This window comes from Apium graveolens, unplaced genomic scaffold (genome assembly GCF_009905375.1).
Source record: "Apium graveolens cultivar Ventura unplaced genomic scaffold, ASM990537v1 ctg366, whole genome shotgun sequence".
Classification (NCBI taxonomy): Eukaryota; Viridiplantae; Streptophyta; class Magnoliopsida; order Apiales; family Apiaceae; genus Apium; species Apium graveolens.
This window is the reverse complement of record NW_027418205.1, coordinates 93,079-103,850: the sequence shown is the minus strand read 5'-3', so window position 1 is coordinate 103,850 and position 10,772 is coordinate 93,079. Positions and strand designations below refer to the sequence as shown.

Here is a 10,772-nt window from a genome sequence, read left to right as displayed (position 1 = left end):
TTTTGAAGAAATCTATCTATTAATAAAATTAGATGTTGAAGAAATCTATCAAATTGTTGAATTGGGGTTGCCGGAAAGTGCCCGAAATCCGGCTAGATTTTTTTAAACCTGGAAATACAAACTTACGACGGTTGTTCATCACATATTTCGTCGTAAATAGGCCCTAATTCCTAAAATATGACATTTTTTCTGTCAGAAATTTCTAACTTATGACGCATTTTTCTGTCATAAAATTATGTTTTATCTTATTAAAAGTGAGTTCCATAAAGTAATATCCGACATTTTTTCCGTCGTAAGTACATAACTTACGACGTTATTTTTCGTCGTATTGATTATGTGGGCCCCTACTTCCTAACTTGCGACGCGATTTTATCTTGTGACGAAAAAACGAACTTACTACTCGACCAAAAACGATGATTTTTTCCTTTATAAATGGCTCAATTATGACGATTTCAGTTCAAAAAAACTGTAGTAAATGGCCAGATTTGTTGTAGTATATCAGGTACAAGCTTTTAGATATTCTTTAAAACTTGGATATTGTGTCATTCTATTGTGTAAAATATGTACATCTTAAATGCCTTTGATGTGGTGTTACATAGTACCAAGTTTTGTGGTTTTCATTTATAGACGCCGGCCACGGTTTAAGTTGGGATACACCAAATATAGAGATGCTGGTTGATTTTTTGAATTATTATCAAAACTGGGATCCTTCCTACACAAGGCAGAGGACATTGCATAGCTGCTACACATGTTTCGTCCCAAACGACGTACCAGCTTAAAAATTTGGATTCTTAGTTTTCTTACAACTTGTATCATATGTCCTACGCTAGAGTGTACTGATGATGATAGATGTATCGGTTGAATGATAATTAGTTGAATGTATTTTCTAAATTGTGCAATGGACATATATTTTATGACTCCAAGGTTTTTAATTTTGTTAATGCATCAATTTTCTTATAACAAAATGGATGTCTAATAATTCAATATACATCATTTTTACTGTGAAAAAGCTTATATAAAAGAATAAAATATACATCACTTTTGTTGTGTTAAAAATGATGTCAAAAAGTACAATATACATTAGTTTCTCTGTGTTGAAATCGAAGTCTAAAAATTGATAGACATCACTGTTTTGAAGGAAATATATGTCTAATGGGCTGAAAGACATCGATGTATGGCCGATGTCTACAATAGACATCACCGACATCAATATCTGTTGCAAAACAACATAGACATCGCCGAAAATCGATGTCTATGGACATTTTTCTTGTAGTATATTGATTCATAGCAATTTTTATGGATCTTGTTCATTTAATTTATATAGGGGAGATGATGGGATGAGATTATCATTAAAGATACATCTTATAAAGCACATTCCTATGATGGGGGTAAGTGGTGTAGGAAATGTAACAGGTACACTGGAATAGTGGACAATGTGCCACGGAGAAATTCATGTTTAATTGCTACTTGCAATATTATGATCAAACAACATTTCTTTCATGCTACTTTTATAGGCCAATTTTTTTGCTTTTCTTTAACTCACTTACTAGCTCGATTTTACTTTTTTTAGCGGAATTTGATTTTAGTTTAATGTTTTCTCAATGGATCAATGAAGTATTTCTAAAAAAATTGCATGCAAGTTGTCAATGAAATGAAGGAATTAAGAATTCTAAGACTTTTGAATAAAGAACTTACATATCTTAAAACAATCCAAAAAAATTCAAAAAATACAGTGACCACTTTTTATTTGGGGGATTGAAGTTGGTAAATAAGCTCACTTTCATAATTTTATTCTTTTGATAACTTAATTAAATACTTACCTTTGATTTTTCAATAATGAAATTGTTGACTTTGTTTTATTATTGGTAATCTTGTAATTTAAATGTGAATTGGAGTTTAAATTTTACATCATTTTGAAAAAAAAGACTTTTTGAGAAAAAAAACTCGTACCTTCACCTACTAAATTAAATATTATTTACTTGAAAATAGTTAATTTTTTGAAACACGTAAATTTATGATGATATATAGAGGGTGTGCATATTGTGTATTGAGATTGCTAAATTTGATCTTTAAGGAAGAAATAAAAATGATAGAATAAATGATAAATTTGCTTCACACATATCATTTTTTGGAATAACAATTCAATTAAAATAATAATTGACAAAATATATTTAATATTATCAAGTATTACAAAATATTGTAGAATTATTATTAAAACTACAATGATATATGTTGAAAAAAAAAATAATGTATATATTACTGAAATATATATTGATAACGGCTATATTGGTAACGGCTATATTGATAACCGCTAAACCCTAGCTCCTAGAAAACTCAGCCCCTAGAGCCCCTAGAAAACTCTGCCCTGTATTGTATCTATAAATCCCTTTTCACAAGCCCTCTCCCGATCAACATCTTCCATTACAAAAATCCCCAATTACAAAACACAAGCTCACACATTTTACAACAGATCTGAAGATGTCTTCATTCAACACACCTATAGCTTCCCAACCCAACTACCCCCCACATTCTCAACCCAACCACCTCCCACAGTTTCCACCTAAGAAGGTCCCGCGTGTGCACAAGTTTAGGTCACTGGCCCATTTATATCAGGCCACAAAACAAGTTAATATACCAGTCGATTCTCGGCCCCATCTTCCCAACATCTCCGGCCCCCCAGTCCACCCAAAAGAGAAATATATAGAAGATCTCCTGAAGGGCAACCATAGTTGTTGTGGCTCCACATATTTATTATAATGAGCTCACATGTAAGATATGTGGATTTGGGGACAAAGAGGACCAAATATTGATATGTGATGATTGTGATAATGGGTTTCATATGAAGTGTCTGAGACCGGCTGTTCTTGAAATTCCCCCTGAAAACTGGTATTGTGATGGTTGCCGCAGTAAGCACCCAGAAGGTATCTGTCACTCTACTTCATTACATTGTATGTTTGTGGGCGTCCTAATAAAATTAATATCTAAGTTTTAGTGGCACGGATCTGAAATACAAGTTAGTAATAATTGTTGTGACCTAAGTGTTGATTTGAGATTACAATTGTTACAATTGTTAATAATCCACTGGTTGTAGAACTTGTGTAACTTTAAAAATCAAAGTAAGGTAAATAGGAAAAATGTGGTCCTGAAATTTTTTTTATTTAATTTTACAATTTGGATTTCTTTTTAAATTTGATTTGATTATATTGGAGAATCAACCAGAGATGGATCTAGTAAATCAAGGAAGATGTATTTTGGGATTATAGCTAACTACATTTCACCCGAAGGTAAGATTTTATTATTTTTAAATCAAGTTATTGATCATTTTTGGAATTGTGTACATATATGTATATATGTTGTTAATCTATTTTTATTGTTATTTAGTACATGAAGTGTTTTAATTTTAATTTTAATTTTGCTAATTTCCATATTATGTGACATAATTTTGCATTTTATCAATAGCATATTGTTTTATTAGTACTAATATTGTCAAAAGCAAAAACAGACCATAAATCCCCCTAACTTCTTTGTAGCAGGTAGGGGCCTATTTCTCAAAGTTGTGTACATTATTTAAACTAAGTAGGTACAACTAAAGATGTGCTAATTTTTCACATATACATTAAAAAAAATTGTTTTTTTACAAATGTAAATAATTGACATTTATCTTACTTGAGCTTTATTTAAAATGTATTTAAAAATATAAACATGATTCATAATATTTTTTCTACTTATAGTTGTATTATAAATTACTTAGTTGTATTATGAATTATTGTCATGACCTCATATTTTGATAGCTATCTTATATATTGTTGATATTTTAGTTCCTCAAAAAAGGCGTAAACGTTTGCCAAAAAAATCTACAAAATTTCTTCCGTACGTTCCAGCAAATGATGTTGAGAGTAGGAACAGACAAATGGATTCTCTACGTTTTGCTCTGCAGAGTAAGAACGTAGCATTTAGTGATAAACTGACATACTCACATGACATGGCTCCTAAATCTGCTAATCAATCCAAGTATGAGGCAGATGACATCCAGGTATATATATTTTAAATTTTAATTATAGGAGCACAACTCGTTTCCTTTGTTAAGTAATGTTCTTTTCTTTTCGAATTTATCTTAATTGAATGCACATTGTATTTAATGTTATATTTCTTATTTGGTTAGGAACTATCTACCGAAGATTACATAACAATAAAGAAATGTAAAGCAATGATGAAAGGAGGAAAATGTCCTCCTCTTAAAGTTGTTTTTGATGAAGTGGAAGGGTATAAAACATATTTGATAGATTAATTGGGTTTTGTTATTAATTATACAGATACAATGTATATTAATTATGCATTTTTGCATTTCCAGGTACAAAGTTGAAGCAGATGGTCCAATCAAAGCCATGACTTTTCTTGCTGAGTATACAGGAGATGTAGATTTTGTCAGGAATCGGAGAGATGATGAGAATTTTGATAGCTTTATGACCCTCCTTACTTACAGAGACTCAGAAGAAGAAGATGGTCTCTTTATTTGCCCGGACAAGCGGGGAAATATAGCTCGCTTCATCAGTGGCATTAACAACCATTCTGCGTAAGTATTTATGTGGTTCATACCCTTTAATTCTATATTTTTCGTTGTCTAAAAAATATGGATACCCATACCAAAATATTGACTAGTGCTGTAAAAATACAGGGAGGGAAGAAAGAAGAAAAACCTCAAATCTGTGAGGTACAATGTTCGTGGTAAATGTCATGTTTATCTTGTCGCTCTTCGTAATATAAAAAAGGGAGAACGACTTTGTTTCGATTATAATAGACAAGATAGTGGATATGATACACAACATTTTATTTAGGAGGCATCCTAGGAATGAACATTTTTTTACCAATGTACTCATTCTTCATATTTGTTATTTTGTTATATATTTTAGTAAGGCTAAATGACTTATAATACATGTAGTTGTTGATATGTAGTTTCAGATTAATGACTTATAATAGCTACAAATTTTAGTTTCCGCAATGAATAGAATAAATTTGTAACAACTAAATTAAGAGATTACATAATATATTTTGAAACCACGGTATTGTATAAGTCACATATAAAGCATTAAGAAAGTGCCACAACCTCTCCAGCATTACACACATGTAACCTACATCCGGGAGCTAATCCACAGTTTCCTTTTTCACAACCATGAAGAAACAACAAGAAATTATTTTTTAGAAAAATTCTAATTTTATTCTCTAACCCCTAAATCTCACATTCTAATCAACTTCTATAAATTTGTTTTCTCCAAACATAGAATTATGTTCCTTCCTCTTGCAAGTTTATATATTTATATATATATTCTTGTTCATTTGACACATAAAATCACAAATTTTTGAAGATCAGTTTTATGCACAGGGGCAAGTTTACTCACAAAAGTACTTAACATGTTTCATATTGTATTAAATAAGTGATAAATTTGACACTGAATCAAACTTTGTGAGCTCCTTTATAAGTTTGATACCATATTAAGTAAAGAACTCATTTTAAAACTATAAAGTGTTAAAATTAGAAGGCCTAATAAAAATGAATTTATATTACAGTCTAACAATGGTAAGTGTTCATGTAGTTTTCATAGTCCATTGGTGTAGCACCTGCCTATAACTTCCAAGAAAATTACTAATCAAATTTTATTATAATAAAGAGCAACTTCAACAAATTTCTAAAACTTTATATAAAATATATATATATATATAGTCCTCTAAGATACAAAACTTGTCTCATTCCAAGCAATATCTCGTTTCCTACGTCCTAACTTATTTTTTAATAATCAAATTTACTTATGAATTGGGAGAGAGAGAAATGAAGCTATCAAAAAGTAAAAAGTAAGTGATATGTACTAGTTAGGGAAGATATCACACTACAATAAACACACAATACAAGAAATATGGCTTTTTTTGACCAGCTTATTTCGACCAACTCAAAATAATGACAAGAAATGACCGTGCAGAAATATCGGCGATCAGTATATGTGTATTACCGACCGCTTATTCTGACCACGGTCAAAGATTGTCAAATATTTTTTACTCTTGCTCGTGTGGTGTCTAGATCAAACAAAATTCTGATCAAGTAAATTGAATGTTGTTCGGTCGATAAATGTAAAAGTCAAACCTTGTTGAATAACCGTTAAATTGATCTACACATCAGCTAACTTCGACCAGTATACCAATCGGGTGTTGGTCGGTTTTTCTCCGGTGAAAAAGATGATCTCTAATTTTCTCTGCAGTTATGAGAAAATGAAATATTTATGTTTTTTGACCGATTATGGTTATATATACATGCATATGATCTATTTACTTATAGTTTATATCATCTTTTGATTTTTTTTTCAAAATTTATAAGTTAATCTTGAGGTATATTACATACACACACATATATATATTGATGATGGTTATAAGTGTGTGTGTTTATGCGCGCATGTCTTTATGTATGAATATGGAGTATATATATGATCTAACATATTTTGTTTGTATTTTTTATAAATGTAGGCATGGATGCGAAAGATCGTTTCTACAGGAAAGTCGTTTGGTAACTCACCGAAGCGAAGGAAAACTTATCGAAGCTTGAACAAAAGATGTAGGAGAAGAAGATCGAAAATCAACCAATTTATGAGATGCACAAGTGTGGGATCACGATGGAGGAATTTGAAGAGCAATTGAAGGTGATCGAGTATTTAAAGATGACTTACAGCCATATTAGAGAATGTTGAATGTTGTTTGTTTTTTGTTTTAATTATGTTAATTTATTCGGTGTAGGTATGAACTGCGATTTAAATTTTTTTGGATTGTAAATGATGAACAGTGGATTTAATTATTGATTTTTTATTTGAAATTAAAAAAATTTCATGATAGCTTTAAAACTATCGGGCAAATTTTTAAGACATGATATAACCAATACCGACCAACTATTACGACTGATCTACTTAATCATGACCGATTATGGCTTTTCTTGGGATTTATGCGAACAATGACCATATTCATCATATATCGATCGAACTCATACAATACGCCCGATATCAGCCAGTCATTTCTATTTTTTAATCTAACTTATCATCTGACTCTATACCAACCACATTCGTCGGTAATTACACAGACAAATTTACCGACTGAGGCAACAGTCGGTAATATTTATCTATTGCGACCAACTTTAGGACCAAACATGATTGCAATTAGACATATTAAAGTTTTCAACCAACCTATTTGATTGATTGGTGTGAGATATAATATTTTAATCACATGAAAGTTCGGAAAGTGACCAATGGGGTTGCTTTGGAGGTTTTTCAGTTATTTTTGCTCATAGTACTTCTTGACGTCATTTTTTGTATAATTTTAAGCTATTTACACACACACAAACATATATATATTTGTTATATATATATATATTTGTGTGTATGTAGATCTTGTATTTTATGAATTATCAAATTTGTTGACGAACCTGAAGATTTGGAATTGTAAGTTTATTTTGTCCATGTAATTGTAAATTTCTTTGTATTTATGTGTAATATATTTATGTGTATGTGTAATAAATTTGTGTGTGTAATAAACTTATGTATGTTTGTGTAATAAATGTTTACGTGTAATTAGTTGATGAGTATATTTGTATTTGTGTGTATTATAATTGTGTGTGTAATGAATGTGTCTGTGAAATTGGTTGACGATGAGTATATTTGTATGTATAATAAATTTTTTACGTGTACTAAAATTTTGTACGAGTAATAATCTTATGTTTGTGAATTGATTAGACCAAAAAATATGTATATGTAGATGTCATCCATGCTTAATTGGGATTGGATTTCTCGATGTTCAGAAAATTGATTTATATCATCAAATGATGAATATAGGAAATGTGTCGATGCATTTATTGAATTTGCTAGTGTACATTGAATTAAGGGAGAAAAAATAAGGCGCCCATGTAATACATGTGAAAATGGTAATTTTTTCAAGTTTGATGGAGTGAGAAATCATTTCCTTATGGATGGTTTTTTGGAAACTTATAAAGTGTGGGAGGTACATGATGAAAAAAATTAGGAAGTCAAAGGAGGAAGCGTCATTGGACTATGAAAACTGAAAAAACTTTTGATATACATACATTATTATGAGATATTAGTGGGCCAAATAATAAGGATGGAAAAATAAAAGGTAGTAGTATGTTGATGAAGAAACGCTAAACTCAAGTTCTTCTCAAGTCTACAAGAATTTTATTGATGTTGGAGCTCCTATTTATCCCGGTAATATAAAAAAGTATGTGAAGATGACACTTATTAGTAAATTATTATATTTCAAAAATATGGCAAAATGCTGTGAATTATTGCATTGCTTTTCGATGTTCTTTCTAAGCATAATACATTGCCTCTTACATACTATAGTACAAGGACATTGATGAAGAAGCTAAGTTTGGGGTATGAAAAAATTGATACATTTAAAAATGATTTTATGTTATACTACGGGAATAATGTATCAACACTCGTTTGTGATATTTGTGGCGAAGATTGTTACAAAATTCAAAAGAAGAAAAATAGGTTTAATAAAATGATCTTCTTTACAGGCTCACACTCAGCTTAATAAAAATTATTTTCACAATTAATTTACAAGGCAACTCATATTTGTTATGTCAATTGAATCTATGAGATATCATTATATACATTTAACTTCCTAGTTCAAACTCAACCAGTAGAGCACGTTCAATCTCTTATTTGAATGCGGAGCTTGAATGCGGAGGTACCTCCACGGTTGACGAAATCGTTTGGGTTGTCCCCGTGGGTGTTCCTCCTTCAAGGACGCTGCTTGTTATCCGTGTTCTCGCAATGGTTGTTGTTGTGCTGTCCCACAGACGGCGCCAAATATTATGGATCAAAAACTAAAGTATAATAATTGCTGTATTTATTACTAAGGAACGTGAGCTTCGAGGCTCGATTTGACTGCTCTTGTGTTTCATGACTCAATCTGCCTTAGTACCTTACTGATTGCCAAATCAAATCAAAAAAACGTAGTTCTGATTTTTGGGGTGAGGCCCCTTATATAGATGTTGGGAGTCCTTGAATTAGACTTGGGTTAGGAGACTTGGTGGGCAAGTCTCAGAATTAGAATGGACTTTGGAGTTTTAGAAAGTAGGAAACTGATTCCATATCCTATCAGGTCCCTTGGGGGCTAATTTTCAAGGATTTATATCCTCATTGGGACTCATCTTGACAGGTGATTTATCCCTTATTAATTAATTTTATAATTAATTAATATTCAGGGTTTTGGACCCTTTCTAATTGGGCTTCGTTATTGGACCGTATCTGGTCTAATTAATTTTAACACCAATTATATTCCTAGGCTATTTTTGGCCCCTATCAAGGGTCTTGGGCCTCCTCTAATGTGCTTAACTGTCAAGCCAATGTTAATACAATTAATGTGATATTAATTACGTAATAAGAGTTTATTTTATTCCCTATCAATATACATATTATTTCAGAGACAAAACTGTTACATCGTTGAGTTAGTCTTTACCTTTTGAGATAGATAGCGCATGCGATAAATTTTAAAATTTCATTTTTCTGGTCATAAAATTAAGTGATCAGTTTGAAACCGCTTGGAGTTCGGTGACCAACATGATAAATGATATACTAGCCCTACTTAGTGACTCACTAGATTATTAACCCGATTTGAGAGTGATCTCTAGTATCACGATATTTACGGTTGAATTCTCAATTCTGTATACAAAATTCGGTATTATATATTAACTTTTTTTAATTGATGTTCGTGTAAATTTTGATTATAATTCTTAAAAGTTACAATGTCATTCAAAGTTGTTCGAATATAATTGAAAGAAAAAACCGAAAGGATTTCTAAAAAATACAACTTTTAGACAATAGTTTTTCCAAAAATATGAATAAAATAATTTTCAAAAACATAATTTTTAAAAATTTCATTTTTAAAAATATGATTTATAAGTTTTGCAATGTAAATTTGCAACTTCAATTTTATTTTCTTCAAAGTTAATTTTAGATTTGAATTGGATTTCAAATATAAAATCAACCTATACAACATAAATCAAATTTATTTAACAAAAAAATATAAAATAAAATGTCGATAAAACTGGATGTTAAAGGCTGAAAATTATATTTTAAAAATAATTATACTTAAAATAAGGTATTTTTGGAAAATGTTTAAAAATGACTCCATTTTCTAATTAAATTTTAAAATATTGTTATTGTGGTTACTCCCCTAAAATATTTATAGGCCAAGTAGATTACTAAATTAAGTTGAAAAATCTGACCACGCGTTTGCGTTTATGCCTCGTTTAGATATGCTGGATTTCCGGGTTAAAAACATGTTAGGATAATAAAAAGTGAAAAGTACGAGTGTGCATGTCGGTTTGTGCTCATTTTTCCGAAATAATGTTTTTGGTTCGGTTAACCGTTTGTTGGTTCATATTTTTTTTAAAAAAATTTTCTACCTAATTTTAATATGTTTACAAATTTAATAGTTATTAGCTTGAAAATATTATAGCATAAAAGAAAATATAATTTAAAATTCATTATAATAACACAATTTATATTTACAAAATGAGCTTATAATCAAATTTAAATTTTTAAAAAAACTATAGAAGACTGGTGGTGTTACTGTAAAAGAGGGTAGGGATTGACACTAAAGTGATAAAGTATTAAGAATTCTACACACGAGCTTCTATTTAAAAATCAATTTGTGTTCATCTATTATTTATATTAAATAATAATATTGCAGTTCAACGAACAAATTTAATTATG

The 10,772-nt window shown here is 30.3% G+C and overlaps 1 protein-coding gene across 1 annotated transcript; it reads left to right on the top strand.

Annotated features, from left to right (window-relative positions):
• Positions 1 to 2,839: 2,839 nt before the first annotated feature.
• LOC141701266 (putative Histone-lysine N-methyltransferase ATXR5) lies at positions 2,840 to 4,835 on the top strand. The gene is made up of 5 exons (XM_074504952.1): positions 2,840 to 2,921; positions 3,819 to 4,033; positions 4,163 to 4,263; positions 4,352 to 4,573; positions 4,676 to 4,835. Exons 1-5 carry the CDS (start codon positions 2,840 to 2,842, stop codon positions 4,833 to 4,835), a joined length of 780 nt encoding a protein of 259 aa, XP_074361053.1.
• The last annotated feature ends 5,937 nt before the right edge of the window (positions 4,836 to 10,772 follow it).